Source organism: Bipolaris sorokiniana (assembly GCF_000338995.1).
Source record: "Bipolaris sorokiniana ND90Pr unplaced genomic scaffold COCSAscaffold_18, whole genome shotgun sequence".
NCBI classification, from domain to species: domain Eukaryota; kingdom Fungi; phylum Ascomycota; class Dothideomycetes; order Pleosporales; family Pleosporaceae; genus Bipolaris; species Bipolaris sorokiniana.
This window is the reverse complement of record NW_006911912.1, coordinates 168,078-188,218: the sequence shown is the minus strand read 5'-3', so window position 1 is coordinate 188,218 and position 20,141 is coordinate 168,078. Positions and strand designations below refer to the sequence as shown.

The 20,141-nt window shown below is 51.1% G+C and overlaps 11 protein-coding genes across 11 annotated transcripts; 5 read left to right on the top strand and 6 right to left on the bottom strand.

Moving 5' to 3' along the window:
• Nucleotides 1-39: 39 nt before the first annotated feature.
• Nucleotides 40-376, bottom strand: COCSADRAFT_103053 (uncharacterized protein; the record flags this gene model as incomplete). Its single annotated transcript, XM_007707131.1, has 2 exons — nucleotides 40-141; nucleotides 260-376. The coding sequence occupies 2 exons, from the start codon at nucleotides 374-376 to the stop codon at nucleotides 40-42; spliced, it is 219 nt and encodes a 72-aa protein (XP_007705321.1).
• An 18-nt stretch (nucleotides 377-394) lies between these two features.
• On the bottom strand, nucleotides 395-2,311 carry COCSADRAFT_41407 (uncharacterized protein). Its single transcript, XM_007707032.1, has one exon. It carries the CDS (start codon nucleotides 2,082-2,084, stop codon nucleotides 516-518), a length of 1,569 nt encoding a protein of 522 aa, XP_007705222.1. The 5' UTR covers nucleotides 2,085-2,311; the 3' UTR covers nucleotides 395-515.
• Nucleotides 2,312-2,884: 573 nt separating this feature from the next.
• On the top strand, nucleotides 2,885-4,717 carry COCSADRAFT_153467 (uncharacterized protein; the record flags this gene model as incomplete). Its single annotated transcript, XM_007707130.1, has 2 exons — nucleotides 2,885-4,232; nucleotides 4,313-4,717. The coding sequence occupies 2 exons, from the start codon at nucleotides 2,885-2,887 to the stop codon at nucleotides 4,624-4,626; spliced, it is 1,662 nt and encodes a 553-aa protein (XP_007705320.1). The 3' UTR covers nucleotides 4,627-4,717.
• On the bottom strand, nucleotides 4,685-5,721 carry COCSADRAFT_176082 (uncharacterized protein; the record flags this gene model as incomplete). The annotated part of the gene is made up of 2 exons (XM_007707129.1): nucleotides 4,685-4,965; nucleotides 5,016-5,721. The coding sequence occupies 2 exons, from the start codon at nucleotides 5,719-5,721 to the stop codon at nucleotides 4,685-4,687; spliced, it is 987 nt and encodes a 328-aa protein (XP_007705319.1).
• A 690-nt stretch (nucleotides 5,722-6,411) lies between these two features.
• Nucleotides 6,412-8,076, top strand: COCSADRAFT_348205 (uncharacterized protein). Its single transcript, XM_007707128.1, has 4 exons — nucleotides 6,412-6,862; nucleotides 6,902-7,002; nucleotides 7,153-7,470; nucleotides 7,532-8,076. Exons 1-4 carry the CDS (start codon nucleotides 6,775-6,777, stop codon nucleotides 8,006-8,008), a joined length of 984 nt encoding a protein of 327 aa, XP_007705318.1. The 5' UTR covers nucleotides 6,412-6,774; the 3' UTR covers nucleotides 8,009-8,076.
• Nucleotides 8,077-8,099: 23 nt separating this feature from the next.
• Nucleotides 8,100-11,023, bottom strand: COCSADRAFT_41403 (uncharacterized protein). The gene is made up of 4 exons (XM_007707031.1): nucleotides 10,239-11,023; nucleotides 9,520-10,184; nucleotides 8,864-9,460; nucleotides 8,100-8,805 (listed from the first exon to the last, which is right to left on the bottom strand). The coding sequence occupies exons 1-4, from the start codon at nucleotides 10,647-10,649 to the stop codon at nucleotides 8,361-8,363; spliced, it is 2,118 nt and encodes a 705-aa protein (XP_007705221.1). The 5' UTR covers nucleotides 10,650-11,023; the 3' UTR covers nucleotides 8,100-8,360.
• A 226-nt stretch (nucleotides 11,024-11,249) lies between these two features.
• Nucleotides 11,250-12,026, top strand: COCSADRAFT_102763 (uncharacterized protein; the record flags this gene model as incomplete). Its single annotated transcript, XM_007707127.1, has 1 exon — nucleotides 11,250-12,026. The coding sequence occupies one exon, from the start codon at nucleotides 11,250-11,252 to the stop codon at nucleotides 12,024-12,026; it is 777 nt and encodes a 258-aa protein (XP_007705317.1).
• A 121-nt stretch (nucleotides 12,027-12,147) lies between these two features.
• On the bottom strand, nucleotides 12,148-13,731 carry COCSADRAFT_102645 (uncharacterized protein; the record flags this gene model as incomplete). The annotated part of the gene is made up of 2 exons (XM_007707126.1): nucleotides 12,148-13,338; nucleotides 13,387-13,731. 2 exons carry the CDS (start codon nucleotides 13,729-13,731, stop codon nucleotides 12,148-12,150), a joined length of 1,536 nt encoding a protein of 511 aa, XP_007705316.1.
• A 177-nt stretch (nucleotides 13,732-13,908) lies between these two features.
• COCSADRAFT_153453 (uncharacterized protein) lies at nucleotides 13,909-16,252 on the top strand. The gene is made up of 2 exons (XM_007707125.1): nucleotides 13,909-14,161; nucleotides 14,212-16,252. Exons 1-2 carry the CDS (start codon nucleotides 14,084-14,086, stop codon nucleotides 16,066-16,068), a joined length of 1,935 nt encoding a protein of 644 aa, XP_007705315.1. The 5' UTR covers nucleotides 13,909-14,083; the 3' UTR covers nucleotides 16,069-16,252.
• Nucleotides 16,253-16,754: 502 nt separating this feature from the next.
• Nucleotides 16,755-18,843, top strand: COCSADRAFT_41400 (uncharacterized protein). The gene is made up of 3 exons (XM_007707030.1): nucleotides 16,755-16,972; nucleotides 17,047-17,793; nucleotides 17,879-18,843. Exons 1-3 carry the CDS (start codon nucleotides 16,787-16,789, stop codon nucleotides 18,383-18,385), a joined length of 1,440 nt encoding a protein of 479 aa, XP_007705220.1. The 5' UTR covers nucleotides 16,755-16,786; the 3' UTR covers nucleotides 18,386-18,843.
• Nucleotides 18,844-18,893: 50 nt separating this feature from the next.
• On the bottom strand, nucleotides 18,894-19,998 carry COCSADRAFT_41399 (uncharacterized protein). Its single transcript, XM_007707029.1, has 2 exons — nucleotides 19,500-19,998; nucleotides 18,894-19,434 (listed from the first exon to the last, which is right to left on the bottom strand). Exons 1-2 carry the CDS (start codon nucleotides 19,645-19,647, stop codon nucleotides 19,313-19,315), a joined length of 270 nt encoding a protein of 89 aa, XP_007705219.1. The 5' UTR covers nucleotides 19,648-19,998; the 3' UTR covers nucleotides 18,894-19,312.
• Between the last annotated feature and the right edge of the window lie 143 nt (nucleotides 19,999-20,141).

Sequence of the window (20,141 nt, the reverse complement as noted above, 5' to 3'; positions counted from 1 at the left end):
TGGCTGGCTCTGAATAAAGCGCGGCGACCCAGCATTTGCCTATAGGTGGTGGTGGTGGATTCTGGCCACGCGCGGCGAGTAGAGTGTCTGCCATTCGTCGCACGTCAATGATATGTGGTGGAAATCCACGTCGGTCAAGCTCTAGAATCCACTGAACAAGAGACTGCTCTTCAATAAGTGATAGCTTGCGCCTAGTAGACGCAATCTCTGACCGTGGCTGGACACCGCGGAGACGCGTCTGGAGTGTTGATTTTGGCACGTCATACGCTTTCGCAAGAGAGTAGATAGAACTTTTTGGATTATTATGATAGGATGCGATAGCAAGGCTTAGTCTGCCTTCACGAGAAGTCTGTATAGAGCGTTGTTGTCGCGGCATTGTGGTGGTGGTGTAGAGCGTCGCGTCAATTTTGGTGGGGCGGCCAGCTTACTGATACGGCCAGCTTACTGATAGAACACGTTACCTTGGTTGCTGACATCAACACTTTCGTTTTCTGACAGTACTACGACTGACATGATCAGGCAATCAAGATATCGTGGCCAAAGTCTTTAAGCTGTTCCACCCAGCAGTTCCCTGAGCTAGGCCCAGCTTCATCTTTGAACTTCCATATCGCTTCTAGCACGCGCTTGGATGTGCGTAGGTAGCCCCAGAACATGAGAACATAGAGCTCGTCAAGGGTGTTCATGATCCACTCGCGTTGGGCAGGGTCTTCTGACTCTGCGCCGGCCAAGAACAATGGCCAGCAGATTGACTTGAACAGCGGATCTCCCGGCTTCAGATGCGAGATGTGATGAACCACGTCGTCGGCTAAAGCCGTAAGACTGACAATAGCGGTACCGCTTGTTGGGTCTAGAAGAGGGTTCGTAGAGGGCAAGACACGTGCGAGGTAGATACAAACGGCCGAACGATGCGCAGAGGCGATGCGAATGCGTTGTTGAATGTCTTCGAAGGGTGATGCGGGTGCGAAATTAGATGACCATACAATTGGGTCAAATTCGAGCGCTCGCCGCAGCAAAACACCTACTTGCTCCTCGATGTAAATGGGGGTATTGGTTCCGGCAAAGGAACCGTGGGAGTCCGGTAGCGCAAAAGACTCCAACATGATACGAAGTAGCGGCCCGGGGCAAGAGAGGTAGTTGTTCGTCTCGGCGTAACGGAGGATAGGGTCGAGTTCGATCGTGTCTGGAATTAGCGTAGGAAGCGTCGTGAAACTGAAAGTCGAACCGAGAATATGAAATACCAGGAGGTCTGAAAGTATAGTTTGGCGAAGTCTGCTCATCGGGCGTTGAAAATACGGCGGCTTGCCGAGTAGCTGGATAAGCTTCAGAGCACCGTCCATGTGAACTTTCCATTTATCTCGACCGGATTCTACAAGGGCGTAGTTGACGAACAACAAGATCGTCATCAGTATGAAATCAATATTAGCAGTGTTCACGGAGGTGATGCTCTTTGCAAGCAACGAAAGCGCCTGCTGTTTTGCTACAAGAGCATCCCGATAAGAGGATTTAAGCGGCCCCCCAAAGCGGCTCACGGCTTGATAATAGGCCATGACAGTTGGACTCTGCTGCTCCTGGTAGGAGGATTGGTCCATGGGGTTGCTGCTGATGTTGAAGACATGGAAGGCTGAATTCGCGACAATAATCTGCAAGAGCAATGGATAGGCAGATGTTGCCGGTATGAGGTCACGAATGGGATTCTGGCCAGGCCCATCGTAGACAACCATAACCTCGCACAGCTGAGTTGCGAAATGATAGAGATAGTATCGTGAGTTCCGGTCAAGATCATTCAGCAGAGGGTCTGTCAATGCTCGATGAACATCCGAAATCATCTCCCGTTGTTTATCCGAACTCATCTGCCGTCCTTGTATGGACATTCGGTAATCGTCTATTACCGAATGTCCGGAAACTAGCTCATAGCTAGACTCTGGTAGTAATGACATTTGTTGCTGCTCGTCTTGTTGTTGAGAAGGGCCCTGGTTATCCCATACCAAGGCCGACATGCCCTGGGCCTTGGCCGGTGCTTCAGTCGGTTCTGCGTGTGCAATGTGGTGCTTCTCCATCTTTTCCTCGTAGCCCTTCCCCATCATTTTGCCGCGACTGGCGACACCGCGGTTCCATACAAACAACTTCCCATAACCTAGGCATTCGGTTCCTGCTGATAGACATTTCTGGCAGCTTGGTAGAGACCGGTCGCATCTCCAACGTCGCTTTCGGCAATTATGGCAAGATTTGGTCGGCAGATTTAGGTGCGTTGTGCTCATTGGATGGAAGCCATGCAAGATGTGCTGGTGATTGACTGAATTGAGTTCTACGGGGTACGGCGCGGGGTGGATATGTTCTGCTCGTGGTGGATGTGGCCCAGGGGAACCAGTGGCGCGACGGAGCTAACGGCTTTGGGCTTGGCGTCGGCAGTGCTTTTCGTCACGTTAGCCTCCGTCTGTACTCATTACGTAGCGAGAAACTGTAGTGGACGAATCACATCTCATTCACCTCTGGCAAAGTCGTGATCTTGGCGTTCTCTACGTTCACGTTCCACCGTCACACTAAACTCTAACCAGCAGCCAAGACACACGTTCTGCAGCAAAGGGTCCACTTCATCACAGCTTAATTCATCTACGTCAGATACACCGCTGGCGTCTAATATTGTGCTTCGGCTGTACATTCTACATTAAGCCGCTGCTTAGAAAATGCCTTTCATTCTCGTTCCCACATCGTCCACGGGTTTTATGAACTCCGGTCAAACTCAAGGTATCGAGAAGCAATGGAACAAGTCATATAACTATCGGGCATCAGAAAAGCTTTTTGTGCTCCTCCATCATTTACTTCTGACAAGTGTCGCTACAAGGACACTTCCTTGGCCACCGTACGCATCGTGCACAGTTCAAGCATGACAACGCCAACACCTCCAACAAGCCAACCTACCTTGGACCATGGAAACCTTACCCCAGCACCTCCAAACACGACAGACTTCGTGCCACCAGCAACGTTAGAAAAGGCTGAGGAAGGCATCAATTTGCCACGCCGAGTTTCATACAGCGAGTCTGATATCGAACGCCTAGGTCGCGAGCGCCCACAAGCATTTGGCACTTTTCTTCAGGAGCTGGGCTTCTGCTTCGCCCTTTTGGGCTCCATGTTCATGTCCGAATACATGATCTCTGGCTTCACCATCCTCCTACCCGACCTCGCTCGAGATCTCGACATCCCCACGAAGGCACAAACATGGCCCGCTTCTGTCTTTTCTCTCGTCACAGGAGCGTTTCTCTTGCCGTTTGGCCGACTGGGTGACATTTTCGGAGGTTACCTAGTCTTCAATGTCGGTCTTGCCTGGTTCATCATTTGGTCCCTTATTGCCGGCTTCTCACAGAACTACATCATGTTGATTGTGTGTCGGGCATTGCAAGGGTTTGGTCCAGCAGCATTCCTTCCAGCAGGTATCATGCTGTTGGGCTCCATATATCGTCCTGGTCCAAGAAAGAATCTTGTCTTTAGCCTGTATGGCGCATTCGCTCCTGTTGGTTTCTTTACCGGCATTTTCTTCGCAGGCATCTCTGCACAACTCGCATCGTGGGGCTGGTTCTTCTGGATCGGCGCCATCATCCTCATCGCTGTAAACGTAGCGTCATATTTTTGCATACCTAAATATAAGGTTGAGGCCAATGAAAAGATCGAGGCACCAGTCAATGTTGTCAAGATGGATTGGTGGGGCACCGCAACCGTAGTCCCGGGGCTTGTCCTGGTAATCTTCGCACTTACAGACGGGAGCCATGCCCCACAAGGCTGGGCAACACCATACATCCCTGTAACGTTCATCTTAGGCTGGATCTTCCTCGGTGCCTTCGTTTACATCGAAGGCTGGGTAGCTGAGCAGCCTCTCCTCCCCAGTGATCTGTTCAACGTCAAGGGCATGAAACCCCTTGGGCTGGCTCTCTTTTTCCAGTACGGAAACTTTGGAATTTTTATCTTCTATGCCAGTTTCTATATCAAAGACGTTGTCGGCGCGAGCTCACTCCTCACTGCCGCATGGTTCACGCCCATGTGCATCGGTGGCTTGATCTTAGCTACCGTCGGCGGACTGGTTCTACACCTCTTGCCCGGTCGTATCCTACTTCTTGTCAGTGGAGCGGCATTCATTCTCTCCACACTTCTCTTCGCGATCATTCCTGCTGAGTTCAATTTCTGGGCCTGGATCTTCACCGCCATGATATGTGCTACTCTTGGTATTGATATCACCTATAGTAAGTCCCTCTTGCGCCACTACATGAGTGTGAGCACGCTCAATTCCCTGTAATCGCTAACTGTATTGTTCTCCCAACAGACGTCGCCAACATTTTTATCACTACCTCGCTACCAAAGGCGCGCCAAGGCCTAGCAGGCTCTTTCATGAACTCTATTCTATTTCTGGGCATAGCAGTGTTCTTATCACTTGCTGATCTAGCAGTGAGTGAGACAAAGGAGAGGGGCAAGAGGGAGAGCTACAAGGTCGCTTTTTGGCTTGCTACAGGTATAGCGGCGGCGGCCCTCATCATCATGTTTTTAGGTGTCAAGATTGGCAAGGCAAAGAGCGATTTGACAGCTGAGGAGAAGGAGGAGCTGGAAAATGAATTGGTTCGAAGAAGAACTAACGAGTAGTCAGCTGACCGTCCAGTAATAGAATATAGTAGACTTAGAACAACCTAATCAACCTGGCCTATTTCAAAAATTCACCGTTAGTCTTTGCAAGAATCTCATCGTAGTAACTCTGGAAAGCCAGCCATCCCTTCTCAGGTGTTCCTACTTGTTTGTACGTTTCAGCTGCTTCGCTTTCCGGTATGATCTTTGGCTTGTGCCCACTTCCGGCTGCGGCCGCATCTACTAGAAGCTGTGCCTGGCAGGTTTTATCGAGAGATAAAAACCAAAAGGCTGCCTCATCAACTGACTTGCCTACAGTAAGTATACCGTGATTTTGTAAGATAGCTGCTTTTCCGTCGCCTATTCAGTGTCAATGGTGTCAGCACAGTAATTTTTAGGAAGACACGGACCCAGCGCATCAGCGATTCTCTCGCCTTCTTCACTTGCCAATACAATACCACCAAACTGGTTGTATACACCGTGGCTCTTGTAGAAACGCACGCTATCCTGTGTAATCATATCAAGCTCTCTTCCAAAAGCACTAAACGCCTTGCCGTGTACGCTATGAGCATGACATGCTGCATGTACTTCCGGTCGCCGCTTGTGTATTGCGCTGTGAATAGCAAATGCAGCCGCATTGATGGGTTGATCACCTTCGACCACCTCGCCTTCTTCATTGACCAAGATCAAGTCCGAGACGTGCATCAATGAAAAATGGGTGGAGAGCGGGTTGAGCCAGAAATGGTCGGTCATGATAGGATCGCGGACACTTATGTGTCCTGCAACTCCTTCGTCAAAACCGCGTGAAGCAAAGACCCGATAAGCAGCGGCAAGGTGCTGTTTGCGATACAGGCGCTCATCCTCAAGCCTAGTGAAAGTTGGATACTTGCGTACTTTCAATGATTTGCCTGCTTTGGTGCGACCCATAGCAGCGACGGTCTGGTTGTCGATTTCCTCAGCATGGTCGACACGTACACCTGCTGCCACTGATGCGCCATGTGGATTGGAAGGCGTGGCCAGGCATCGGCTTGAGTATAATGGAGTAGACGCGCGCCGGAACTTGAAAGGGCTAAAAGCTCGAAGCAGTGAACGGGACAGAAAATAGGCGGTAGACATAATGAGTGTGGTATACGAGTGTTTGATTCCTAAGTAGTCGCGTTGCCGGTCGTCTCCCCGCATACGAGCGTGACCATTTCCCCGCCGGGAATAAGAGCGACGGATATAGTAAGAAGCATGGGTACTACGAATGTGCACCGCACACCATTGGCGATTGGCGATTTCGTATGTGAGGAGAGGATGTACACAATGTGACATGGGAAGTGGGTCAAAGCCTAGTGGTTGTCGACGTAGCCAATGTCATCGCCAAAGCAAACTGGTCATTGAGCCTGCATAACCACCGATCCAAAGGATAGTTACATGTAATTCACGCTGAGTAGATTCGATAATTGAGAATCACACGTAAACCCTGGTAAGAACTGAGCTTCGCTCTTGTTTGAATACCACGTTTTGGTCTTGCTTTCACTTCCTTAACATCTTTCCGAGCAATGCCGCGCACCACTACTGCAAGACGTTGGAATGACCTGAGTTTGCAGACAGGCTACAAGTAGCCACGAGTCACTTTTTGCTTGGTTATGTACAATCGACATCTGCACAACAAGCATCGCTCTGAAACTTCAACGATATAGCATCGTTTCCGGTCGTAAAACTAGCTATATATATATACTTTGACCAGGACACAACAATGCATACCAACGTGTGAACACGGTTATCATGAGTTCTTTCTATATTTTTACTCTAAATCGGTATTGTCATTCACTTTAACTTCTTCAAATCATCATTTGGATCTTCAATAGTGGACTCGGTGTTATCGCGCCTTCCTCTCACATCATCGTGCTTGCCTTCACGGCGCCCCGCCAATCATGTATTTTCCTCTAAGCTATTCCTTTCACTCACTACTGCTGCGCTTTGGCCTTTTGCTCGCTCCGCCTTAGCTGCGCTCTCACTTTCACCGCACTATACCCTGATCTATATCAACCTTGCCAGTGGCCTTCAGTTTCGCTTCTTATTCCACACCTCAACTGAAGCCACAACCCCAATATCACGCTCGCCAAGACCCTCCCATTTCCAAAATAACCCAAGATTGTGTCCACTACCTGGTAAAAATACACAATGAAGTGTTTCTTCGTCTTCATCACGCTGTTGATAGCTTTTGCCGTCGCAAGTGCCCCCGAAGACGCCGCAGCTACCTTGGACTTAGGTAAGAGAACATAAAAAAGTGACTGAATCATTCGTTAAGAAGTAACAGAATCATTTCTCACCTCCCTGATCAGCAATGATGTACCTCTCTCGAATTCATCTAATCCTCAAATCGGGGGGACTTCTTTGGAGGACTCACTCGCCGGCGATTCACAGCTTCGGGAATGGTTCAACCAACTGAATGAAGCCACGCGCAAAAACGAAACTTGGTCTGCTGGACACTATGGGGAGGCGGTCGCTGCTAATGACTCCCTATACAATCCAACCACTGCTGTTGTCGCCGCTGCGAAGAAGCCCCTCCCTAACCTCGACGGCTACTACCGATTTGACGTCCGCATCGGCAAAGACTCCACGCACATAGGCACACTTCGGAAAGGCCGCATGTTCAAGCGCATGTACTCTGCGTTAAAAACCTGCGGCATCGCTTACAAAGACTCCTCGATCCCCGGTTTCTGCAGCGATGACCGCCCAGAATGTCCCGACCATTGCCGTATCGAGCAAATCGTATACTCCAAAGACGGTCACTGGGCATCAGACTCGCACATCGCACTCAGGATCAATTTCTCATACTTTGACATTAAGCATCACCCCAAGATCCAGGATCTCGGGGTACGTACACAATTGCAGCGAGTTTTAAATACTAGAAGATGTGCTGACAAATGGACAACAGTTCCGCATCGTCGCCCGCATCTTCGAGCTCATGACTATGCAGGGTAATAACTGCCTTTTCCACGACTTCCCGTGGACGCGACGGACATTGTTGTGCAGTGTAGCCGACAAGGTGGAGCTCGCTTTCCCCATCAACGGCGGTCTTATCCAAGGCATCCTCGATGTGGAACTCACATGGAGCAAGAAGACGGGAAAAGACACTTTCAAGTGTCAGGGCAATACTGAGGGTGACGTTGATGCTATGATGTGGACGGACTTCCGCGACCCACTTTCCAACGCCATGGCCTGGCCCGCGAAGCAGATTCTCCCGTTTGTCTTCTGTGCGGAAGACAATTGCTTCAAGCAGGATCTCAAGATCGGCGAGCCGTGGCATGAGGGCAAAGGCTGCAAGACTATAGACTGGCCGGTTGGGTGTGATCCTGGTCTTACGGGGCCATCTAGTAACCCTAAGCTGAATTGCCCGCCACCAAGGCGCTAGTGAAAGAGATTCTTGATCGTATACCGGAATCTCAGCGCTTTCGCCAAGAGAGAACAATGGGGCAGAATTTTGACTGGCATGGTGAGATCAGGGCGAGATAGGATGGCCTATTTGGAGATGTGCATTTCCTTTGCGAGTCTGACATGCATTGCGCGTCACCGGGTGGTCACCCATAGCTAGCACCTCAGTTATGTGTAAATTACTCCTCATCTGTTCGCGATCCTCGTTCCGTGAATCTACACATCCCATTGTTCAAAAGTATCACACACCTCATTCTCCCCTTAAAAAAACAGCGGACTCATCACACCCCAGTCATCCACCCAATCTACCCCCATAACTCATCTCACCAGCATCAATGCTCACAAAAATCATACGTCTGCCTCTGCCACCCTTCCTCACTCTTCTTAACAAACGCACTCCTCTCACGCATGAGCTTCAAGCGATGCTCATTCGCCTCCTGCACAGTCATCGGCAGCGCAAACTTGTCTTGTTTAAGATATGCGCGCACAAAGTCCATGAGTTCTTCTGGGAGCCGGCATTCACGGTTGTTAGTGAGGCCAGGCCAACCGAGCTCGACAAGCAGCTCGACGATATCTGAGGGCAGCTTTTCTAGCGCGCCTTCTTGGGCTGATTCGCTGGGCCCGAAGATGGACTCTGTGTACCAGCTCATCTGCTGGGGCGGGATATTTGCAGTTGAGATGATGCGTTTTGTAGGATCAACGAGCCACAGAGCGATGAAGCGACGGTGGCCGGGTTTGGTGGGGTCGATGAGTTTGAAAGAAGAGACGCGATGCTGGCTATTTGTTTTGATTTTTCAGAATTAGACAACTCGTCAGTGACACAGCGCGCACTTACAAGACATTGGGAAATGCCAAAAGGCGTCCCTGACGCGTCTGAACACTGCCGTAGTTTTGTAGACGAGGACCATTGCCGCACGCCAACACGGTACCGTAGATCTGCTCCAGCCAGTGGTAGGAGTCCTGCCCAACTTCAAATTCAGGCCACTGTTCAATGTCCTCGGGAATCTGCATGCGAAATGAGAGGCTGTCGTCGGTTATATTGTCACTGTCCAAGTAATACAAGGCAGTGGCGCATATCTTTTCGTTCATCTGTCCCTCAACGTGCCATCCGCCAACTGGAAACTCCGGCTTTTCTGGTGTCAGTTCAATTGAGGCCATCTTGACGATAACCTGCAATCCAGAAGCAGCGAACCTTTCGGCCAGACGTTGACCAGATTTCGGCGCATAGTCAACGTCTTTGAAGGGAATTGCCGGTATCTTTGGTTTTCGGAGCTTCTCCCACTTGTATTGCATGTAGTCCTTTTGGCGCCGTTCTTCATTATTGGCGTAGAATTCTTCGTCATAGCCTCTTTCCTCGAGTTCACTCATGTCGACATCTGCATCAGCACAAGCCTCAATGTTATCGGGAATCCAAAGACGCAATTCCTCATCACTGCAAAAGATCCCAAGTCAGCTTTTTGCTAAAGTCAAAAATACCAATTGATGACTAACCTGGCATTCTCCGGCTTATCAGCCCGTAGTCCAAGGCGACCAGCACCCTGATATTCATTATAGCCAGTCGCCATCCGTAGACATTGATCCCACATAGGGATTGATGTCTCTATCAATTTCTCGATTGTACGATAGATGTCAGGGTATTTAATAGGGTGAAGGTTATTGATATAGCTAGTAAACTTGACTTTGCCACCTTCCCCAAAGGCCACGTTGGCTGGTAGCCACTGATATGTATCCGACCAGTATTCTGGCGGAATATCATGATCACTAGAAAAATTGTGATGTGGGAAGAGCGGCTGGTTCGCGAGAACTGTTTCGAGAGATTCGGATTCTAGTTTGGGAATGAGGTCTCCCTTACCAGCCCAACGCCTGATGGCGTCAGTCACACCGACTTTCTCTGCTTGAAATCCGCGGCTTCGGCCGTAAACAAGCGGATACATGGAAGGATGTACCAAGTCCTGTACCATATCGGAAGAGTTAGGATGCCAGTCCGGGGAAGATGCACAATCAGTTTTGAGTTTGTCAAATGCAATGCGTAGATCTTCGTGGAGGTCGGCAGGCACAATGACATCGGACTTGGCAATTGAAGCTGATGCGTCGAGTGTAGGGATGATTCCGGTTAGCTCAAAGTATTTTGCTTTGCTGCGAAGTTCTTCAATACACTTTCAAGGTCAGCTGACGATGTAGATCTAATGATGATGATGATGATGACCCACACTCTGGAAAGTAGTCTCGTCCATGATGTTTGTTAATTCGCATTCGAGGTGACTCTGGTTGTCAAAGACGGGTGGCCCATCGTCACTGGGCCACATCTGTGACTTCGCGCAGGTCGCCAAGCTCCAGAAGTCAGTGTCCGGGACTGCTAGGGCTTCTTTGCGCCATTTTGCTACAACATCTTCGTCAAAAACTTTCCGATGCCAATTTTCTTTGTCAGTCAGCTTTTCCATGACATCCAACATGGCAAGCTCTCGCACAGGCACGAGTTCAGACTGAGTCCCGGTACAGTCGACGTGGGCGCCTATGGGATAAAAAGGGAATCGAGTATTATCTAACACTCTCAATGGACGTCCAAGCCCAGGATATTCATTTTTTGGTGTTGAGGGATTGCTCGAAGTATCGTGCGCCATGTTTGGGTGTGGGCATAGGCGATGAGCGCTCTTGAAGCGAACGCAGATGAGTCTGTACAGAGATGAATGGCGAGGTATTGACGGCCTTTATATCAGCGCTGTTGTATGGCGCTATGGTTATACGCTGAGTGGTGTTGCCACGCTAGCGCAGGCAACTCCAATGCTGCCTGGTGCTGTCGGCCTGGTGCGGGGATGGAGACGCTTTGGTGCTTTTCGGGGCTAGCACTGGGTACAGCTGGCAAGAAACTATGCATGATTGCAAGACAGCAAAAAGAATCAATGGCAATAGGTGGACCATATCTCTAATTTGCAGTGTCTCTGTTGGATGTCAATGTAATATTGCAGACTATAGGGTTTGCTACTGTAAAGAAGCAGATTGCTGGAGGATGAGTAGTAGTACATCAAAGAATGGTGCCTTCCGTCTAATAGCACCCCTGACTTGTGCAAGCTCCATCTTGACACACCTCCCACGTCATCATGACTCGAGCTGGCAACCCCCCACATATGTACGTCTATCTGCATGGTGTTAAGCGACATAATCCTCCCCTAGGCAGCACCACTACTACTCTTAAGTAAACGTCCATCATCCACTCCCTCATCATGCCCTCGAGCAAAACTTTTCCAGCAATAACAGGAGGCTGTGTCTGCGGCACAGTGCGCTACCGACTCCTCACCTCGCCTCTTTTCTGCTATGCCTGCCACTGCACCAACTGCCGTGCCTTTAGCGGCAGCGCATTCGGCCTGTTCCTCAAGATAGAAATGTATAATGTCAAAGTCATATCGTCCACATTGCCAGCGTTTGTCAAGACGAATAACCGGCGCGGGGCCGTCGAAGTGCATGCGGAATGCTCCGCATGCCGGGTGCACATGTGGGTGACGAGCAATTTCCCGGGTGAAGAGGCCGTGTACGATGTGAGAGTGGGTACACTGGATTTCCCGGATCTGATGGTGCCCGATCTGCATATTTTTGCCCAGAGTAAGCTGGGTTGGATACGCTTGCCGGATGATGCGCATACGCTGCCCAGGGGCGGTGATATGCATAAGTTGTGGCCGAAGAGCAGCTTGGAGAGATTGGAGCAGTGCAATAGATGGGCCGACATGATGAAGAAAAGGAAGCGTGCTGCGTTGGTAGAGTCAAAGGCGACTGCGAAGAGTACGGAAGAAGGAAGCGGAGAGGAAACTGGGGGAGAAGGAGATAAGACACCTACCGCTCTGGAGTTCAGCAACGAAGATGATGAAGAGTTTGAGAAGAGGTTCAAAGAGAAGGAGAAGATTTTGTTAGAGCGGCTAGAGAAACTCCAGCTCAAGTTGAACGAGGATGAAGTTAAGGCGGGTGAGCAGAAAGCAGTGGAGTCTGCCGAAACAGATGCAAAATAGATTCAAGTCAGTCTGTTACGGAATTGCTGGGCACTAATCATATGGACTAAAGATGTCACTGCGCGTATCCGAAATCCTTGGTAGATTCGACAATAATAATCTACATAATGTACATCAACCCCTAGGCTGTAGCGCTCTTGAAGGCATTCCGTACAGGCAGGAATGTCGGTATGCTAATTTTCAGTGCCGGAGCTACACCTGATGGCTCAAAGCTTGACCGCAAGCCGTTGTGCATCTGACCTCTACTTTGCAAAGCTTCCATGACCCGCCCGACATCGTTGCTCTTTTCAATCTCATACTCTTCAGCCGAGAGCAACAGAATTTCTCCCCGCATCCTGTTGATCTCCAGAGGCTCGTGCTCAATAGCGTCAGGCCACTTTCCGGCCGCATAGAGAGCGTCTTGCATATCAGCCCATTGTACTGAGATACCATTGAGCGTGTAGGGTCTAACAGGGGTCTTCTTGAGGGCCTTTGGGAGAACGGAGCGAGCAATGTAGTGGTCGCGAGATTCGGCTTGGGCCTTGGCGTCAAAAGCTTGCTCAAGGAGGTCAATTTCGCTTCGCTGTTGAGCGAGAAGTTTAGCATCCATCTCAAGATCTGACGCAGATCGAGAGGGGTCTGGGTTCTGAAGCGCCTCGTCTAGAACTCGCGCTTGAGACCTTAATTCATCCAGCTTGGCCTCAGCACCTGGCTCATGAGCAGGCGCTGCCTGTTTTGCGAGGTCTTGTTGCAGCTTCTTGAATTGTTCGGCTTTTCTGATCGCATATTGCAATTTGCGTAACCGGGCCTCTAGAGCTTCCTGGGTGGCCTTTAGGCTCTTCTGGTCGGCTTCATTCTGGTGGTGCCTCATCTTGAGCTTCAGGTCCATGGATCGTATCTGGCCTTGCAGCCACTTGACGTTGTCAGTTGGCTTTTCCTTGGCCAGACTCGCATTAGCGAGTGCGTCGATTTCCTGCCAGCGCTTATCTAGCACAGCAGTGGCCTTTTGCTCGCGCTTTAGCAGCTCCTCTGCAGCTTGGACGCCATGCTCTTCTTGTATGCGCAGCACCTCTGCTAGATCGGCGCTCGTGTTGGCCCGCTGGTTCATAATCTTCTTAATGCGCTGCTTGCGATCCATGGAAACCATTTCCGGATTCGTCTTGTCCCACGCAGTCTCGTGCAGTTTCCTGAACTCACGCAGCTTGCGAAAGGCGCTATGGCCCTGGGCAGGGGTGGGAAAGGTGACGACACAGTGAGGGACCCATTCGTCTGGGCGCAGGGCGGGCGGCTTCGAGTGCTTGCCAATGAAGGGCAGTTGGTCGAGGTGATGGTTCTGCAGACAATCAACAGCCAATCAATGCAGTCAGTGCGGGCGTCGTACGTCTAGTAACTCCTGGAGAGAGTAGATGACCTGGTTGGTCTTTGTGTTGCGGAAAATGTAGATTATTTCGCCATGCTTTGCCGTGCCTTCTGGGTCCACCACATCGCGCAGGGTGTAGGGTTTGATGGGGGCATTCACATGCTGTCCCGTCGCCTGACGTCTGGCTTTTTCATTGACAACAGTTTGCAGCCGGAGGTGCTTGGGGTTTGACTGGCGCTGGACATAGGCGGCGACCCGCCTGTGCAGCAATTCCTCGTGGACGGGTGTTGTGCGTTTTGCAGCGGGGGCAAAAGAGATGGGCTTCAGCGGCGGCTTATAACGGAGCCGGGCGAGTGAGCGAGGCATGGCCGCAGCGAGTGTGGTCGAGGCAATAGGCCAGCAAACAGGCCAACGGTGGGCATGCCATGGACGCAAGCAAAGATGCGAGAATCATTAGGATTCGGTGCACGGGCCCGGTCCCGCGCGGAACTGCCAACGACTCGTGTGCAGCAGCGCGACTCCTCCGCGTGCCTATGTCTAGTCGCAGTCAGCGTCGACGTTTACAGCACATATGTATTATGGGCTGCGCCGATGCCATTGCTGATGCGCCTGCTCTGCCGTCCCCGCCCTCCCTCGCCCTCCACCATGCACCCATGAGACGCCTGCTGCTGCTGCACTCGCTTCTCACCTGTCCGTCTCCGCGACAAGCTGCCTAAACATGGCCGGCGATCCGCTCACGGCGGCTGGCCAGCCCGACCCTCGTCCACCACGCGAGCGCCCGTGGTTGCTGCCATACGTGTGTCAGACAACTTCCGCCTATGGCTGACGTCGCTAACAAGCCTCCAGAACCGCAAGCTCAGGCATCTCCAAGGCATCACCATTCGCAACCTTACTCTTACCCCCAGCACCACAAAGCCACGCGGAAAGACCATTGATGATGAAGCCGTCCCGAGCACCTTCAAGTCGCCGGCAAAGGCGCTGGCATTGCGTGAGAGCAGGGGCCTGGCGCATTCCCGCTCATCCAGCGACCTCACCTCACCCGACGATGCCGTGCGGCGCAGCAATGGCTTGCGCGACCCCACGACTCCCCAGAAATCAAACAGGCCTGTGGTCGGGAGGGGCCTGCGTAGGCGCTCTACAATGGAGTGGACCAATGCGAGCCCATTGACTCGCCAGAAGAAGCTGGAAGACATCACTGCTGGGCGCATGGCCGACACCTTCTTTTCCCTGCACATCGACGACCAGACGGACCCAATTTACATTTCCGAAGTCGTCGACAAGGCTATGAACCCAAACTTCAAGTTTTTCGATCTTGGCCCCTGTGGACCGGGCATCACGCGATTGGACACGCTCACAATCAAGGTGTGGGCCAAGAGCGAGACAATGAAGAACTGGCAATACCTGCTCGACTATACTGTCCAGTTCCGATCGCTCCAGTTCATTGGCAAGACCCTTGAAGGCTTCAGACACCCTCTTCCACAAAACTGTGTGCTCTTCTATATGGCGGACGGCATTTATACTAGCTTCACAGATCTACCAGTGCAGCAAAGGATGCGACCAGAACTTCTTGCACCACCCAAAGAGAATCCTGATGGTCGAGTGCTTCCATCTTCCTCTTATGACGCCCTTATGAGACTCTCGACGCTCGACGACTGCATCCAAGATGCACTGATTACGCGAGATCGGATTGCCGACGAGATTGAGGGTATACTCATGGCGAATAAAGAGGATATATTCACAGTAGAATCAGTAGCCGAGACAGAAGAAAGCTTGCGGACAGTGCAGGCCGCGGTGACGGCCGAAAAGCGACGTGTTGCGGCTGCGCAAAGAAGACGTGACGAGCTGCAAGCCAACATCCTGAACCGACGAGAGAAGATGAAGGCTGGGCGCGAACAGCAATTGAAAGCCGAAAATGAAATCTCTGAACAAAGAGCCAATATCGGCCAAACCAAAGAGGGCTTGGAAAAGACTCTAGAGGATATCACGGGCCAACGACGAAGGGTGTGCGAAGACTTGCTCAGGATATTCCCAATTGAGCCTGTGCCTGGGAAGGCTCTGACGTTTACAATACGGGGGCTTTTGCTACCAAACTCCAATTTCGAGGACGCAAAGGAAGACGTTACTTCTGCAGCACTGGGCTATGTGGCCCAAATGGTCAGTTTGCTCTCACCATATCTGTCCGTCATGCTGCCGTATCCGGTGTCGTTGCACGGGTCAACGTCGACAATTGATGATCCACTGGCTATTTCACAAAGTCAACAAAACCACCAACGTACCTATCCCCTCTACATGAAGAATGTTGTGAGGTACCGGTTTGAGTATGGTGTGTTCCTTCTCAACAAGAACATTGAGATTCTCTCAAACTCGTTGGGACTGCGGCCACTGGACATTCGCCACACATTACCAAACCTCAAGTATCTGCTGTACGTGGCCACAGCCGGCAAAGGCGAACTACCGGCTCGCAAGGCGGGCGGCATCAAGGGTTTGTTGCGCCAGGATGGTGTTCTCTCGCGGAAGGGAAGCATGGATAGTACCATGACTGCGAGCAGTGTTGGCACGCCCACGATTGAAGTGAAGAGTCTTGAGATTGCTGGAAAGAAATTAGAGCAGGTCAAGGCCAACGGCACACCTGTACATGGTGTTGGGACAGCGCAGCACAAGACTAATGTGCATCCTGGAAGCCGGCTTAGACCGTCGGAGTGAGCGTTGGGTGGCAGGCAGCGTATTCATGTTGTACGATACGTGGTAGCGAGGCAGGCCTGATGACTGTTTAGGCATGCACAGCGAGAGAGGTAAACTAGCCATGACTGTATTTTTGTATCGGGCTAGTCTCCGATGTCCTTTATTTTTTTGTCCGATAGTAATACTCATTATCCTGGTCATGGCTTTATACTTTGGTTGGTATTACCTACAAGTCCCTTGCATGGCTCGTGGTAGACGGGCGGGACTGTTGCGGGCCGGACCTCGTGTCCGGGCCTTGTGTCCGGGCTCAAAGAGGTCAACTACTCACGGTTGTGTTTCGGCCACAGACATGGCAGTTCTCAAGGGAAGATTTGGCGATGCTGATGCTGACATAACCTTACCCCTGGGCGGCATCGCGTAGTAGTAGTCGATCGGCACAGATGCTTCGTATTGCGCGGGAGTGTCACGAGCCCCACTTGTGGCCGGGAAATTGGCAGGGAAAGGAGTCGGTTGCCCGACGACAACTTTTGCTTGCATCGTCTGTGCCCACAATAATAACTCCTGTGGATTGCTGGCGTCCTCACATTCCTTGCGTCCAGCGTCTTTCGGCCTTGGTCTCCTTTGCACGTGGTTGTTTGGACGGTACTTACATTCGCATATATAATCAGGGGCTTACCCAATCCTTCCCGCGACCCTTGTGCACTGCCATCCCGCGATTGCTTATTGCTTCGGCTTCACAATGACGGAACCGTTTCCTCCGCTGAATGGCGGACTGCCGCAGAATCCTGTCTCCAACAGCGCACCCAGGCGCCGAAGGAAATCAAGTGCCCTCGGCGCTGACGTCCCTGGCGATGTTGATGTCCCGTCCCTGGCCACATATCGATCTGTCACCCCTCCGCTACACAGCCCAGTGACCATGGACTCGGTATGTGTTGTACCCTTTTTCTGCACAGAATTGCCATGAGGGGGAACCCCACGTGCAACTGACGAGCCTGTCAGAAATCAGACAAGTCAGGACGTCGCTCAAAGCGAAAGACGACACGTCGATACCTCTCAAAAGCAAAGCGAATGTGCATTCGACACACATGGTTGTTCCCCCTCGTCCTCACCCTCACCATCATTTCGCTATACCTCGTCTACCCTTACTCGTCCAACCCGCTGTCGGCCTGTCTCTTCCTGTCATACCCACTCGCACGCGACGACCCCCTCATCCCCGCCCACGTGCGAGCCGACCCCAATGCGCCCCTACACTATGGCAAAGGCGGACGGGATTTCGCTTTCGTTGGTTTCTACACCATTGTCCTGAGCTTTACCCGCGAGTTTTGCATGCAGCGTCTCATCCGCCCCATTGCCCTTCACTTTGGCATCCGCAAAAGGGATAAGCAGTCGCGTTTCATGGAGCAAGCATACACTGCCCTTTACTTTGCTATCTACGGTCCGTTTGGTGTATGGATCATGTCACGTACTCCTGTATGGTACTTCAACACCACTGGCATGTACGAGGGATTCCCGCACCGAACCCATGAGGCAGTCGTAAAGGCGTACTATCTGCTGCAAGCTAGTTACTGGGCCCAGCAAGCCATTGTGCTCATGCTGATGCTCGAGAAGCCGAGAAAAGACTTCAAGGAGCTGGTAGCGCACCACATCATCACCGTCAGCTTGATCTGGCTCAGCTACCGCTTCCACTTTACCTACATGGGCATCGCTGTGTACATTACCCACGACATTTCCGACTTTTTCCTTGCCGTAAGTCTTGCATCCGCCCCCCTATTCCCTTATCATTATCAAGATTGTCAAAAGTCTGTATACTGACATGAAGTGCAAAACGCAGTCGTCCAAATGCCTAAACTACATCGACTCCCCAATCGTCACGCCGTACTTCTTCGTCTTCATGCTCGTCTGGGGCTACGGCCGCCACTACATCAACCTCAAAATCATCTGGTCGGTCCTCACTGCATTCAAAACCGTCGGTCCCTTTGAACTCAACTGGGAAACCCAACAATACAAATGCTGGATCAGCCAGTACATTACCCTCGGTCTCCTTGCTTCCTTGCAAGCCGTCAATTTGATATGGGGCTTTTTGATCTGCAGGATTGCGTACAGGTTTGCGGTGTACAAGGATATGGAGGATGATCGCAGCGAGTACGAGCCGACAGATGAGGAGACGGAGGCCAAGGAGAAGCTGATCAGGGAGGATGGAGCGGAGAAGGAGACGAAGGAGCAGATGGACAAGGTGGAGCAGATGGCGCCTGTTACGCCTACTCCGGCACATCCGGTGGCGGTGGAGCAGGATTCGATTGGGTCGAGGGTTAAGCAACGGAAGAGTGGGAAACAATGATGTTGAGCATGGGGGATATATGAATGGGGTGATGATGATGATGGGAATCAATGAGTTTCGGGGGGGATCAAAGGGTATTTAATGGTGACGAGGAGGGCTTTTGAATGCCTTGATGGGTGTGGAGGGATCTTTTTTGGGGGGGAAGCAAGGCAACTTAATCAAGGTCAAAGGGAGGAATTCTTTTCTTCTACTTCTTTTTCTTTTTTTGCAAGCACACAGTCTTGTTGAACGATTGAATGGACATAGTGGGTGTTTTTTTATGAGAATGTAATTTAGAATGCTGGCATAGTGGCATGTTTAATTCTTCTTCGCTTCTTTTGCGTTGCTGGCTTTGGTGGATATGGGGTATTCAACTGGCTGGTATGCCTTGGGACCTGATGGGATTATTTGGAGTGGTATAGTCGATGGTAGTTTTACATACGTATGCATATTGGACATGGTAGTGCAATACAGCATGGAAGTCACATAACGGAGTTTAGTCTGGGGGAGAATGCATGTCAGCAAAAGATTTACAGCGTTCACGTAGTTATGTTGCATTGAGTCATATAAGCTAGTCAAGTAACATTTCAATTACCAAAATAAGAAAAGACCATCTATCTACTCGCACAAGAAGACAGAAGAATCCTGACCACGCAGCAAGCAAAGCAAATCCTAAAAAATGCTCTACCACATCTTGAACCGTCTATTACTATTCCTCTCTATCGCTCCCAAGAAAAGATGCGAAGCAGACCAAGGAAGAATAGAAAGGTGTTTACAAGTTAAAGAAAAAAAAGATAGACGTCCATCTAAATCGAGGAAAGAAGAAGGAAAGAGGTGTGTGCGTGTGAATGTGTGACAACAAAAGGCCGGTAGTAGGTATGGTATGTCGGGGGGTATCGTAGAAGAAGTAGTATAGTAGTATGTCGTCAATGTTTCGTCGTAGCATGCTTAAACAATAAGCAGCTTCTCAACCTCGTGGCTGGCATTGCGCTCGCTGACGCGGTTCCAAGCGGCGAAGGTGAGGGCACCGCAGAGGGCCCACATGACGGGGACGGCCGCTTCGGTGGCGTCTGTGAGGGTAGGGAGTTAGAACATGGTTCGTGGGGTTTGTGTGGGTGTAGGGGAAAAGACGTACTGGGTCGCTCGGCTTGCGCAGCCATTTCCATCATGCGGGCGGCGCTGCTGGAGGAGCTGGAGGAGTTGAAGCGCACGGCGGCAGGAGTGACGCGCTTGGCTGCGAAGGCAGCGGAGATAGGGGCACGGGTGGCGATGCGGGCGAACATGATTGAATTTATTGGGGTGTTGTTTTGTTGGTTTTGGTAGTGTGGTGTGTAGTAGAAGAGCGAGTGTTTATATATATATAAACGGGGGCCACGTATGACTAGAAGCGAAGGGGTCGAGTCGTGAATGTATTCCTCGAAAGAAGTTGAAACTTGAAGAGTTGAGTCCGTCTGAACGAAAGTAACTGCAGCAACGTTTGTCTTATCGATTGATGAGTGACTGTGTGGGGGTGGAAACTGAGTGACGGACCGAAAAAAGGTGTGAGCAAAAACGTTTATATAAAGAAAGTGGGACCCCAACAAAACGAGGATTGTGATGGGTGGGTCTGTGAAGGACGGACGGGGCAAAAAAAGGTAAAGGAGGCGAGGCGAGGCCAGGCCGACAAGGCGGCGAGCAGAAACTTTAGGGGCAAAAGTGGGCGGTGAGCGATCCGTGCCAGGGGGTTAAAATGGGGGATACTTGGCGGAACAAGGAAATGGAAAAATAGAAATCCACC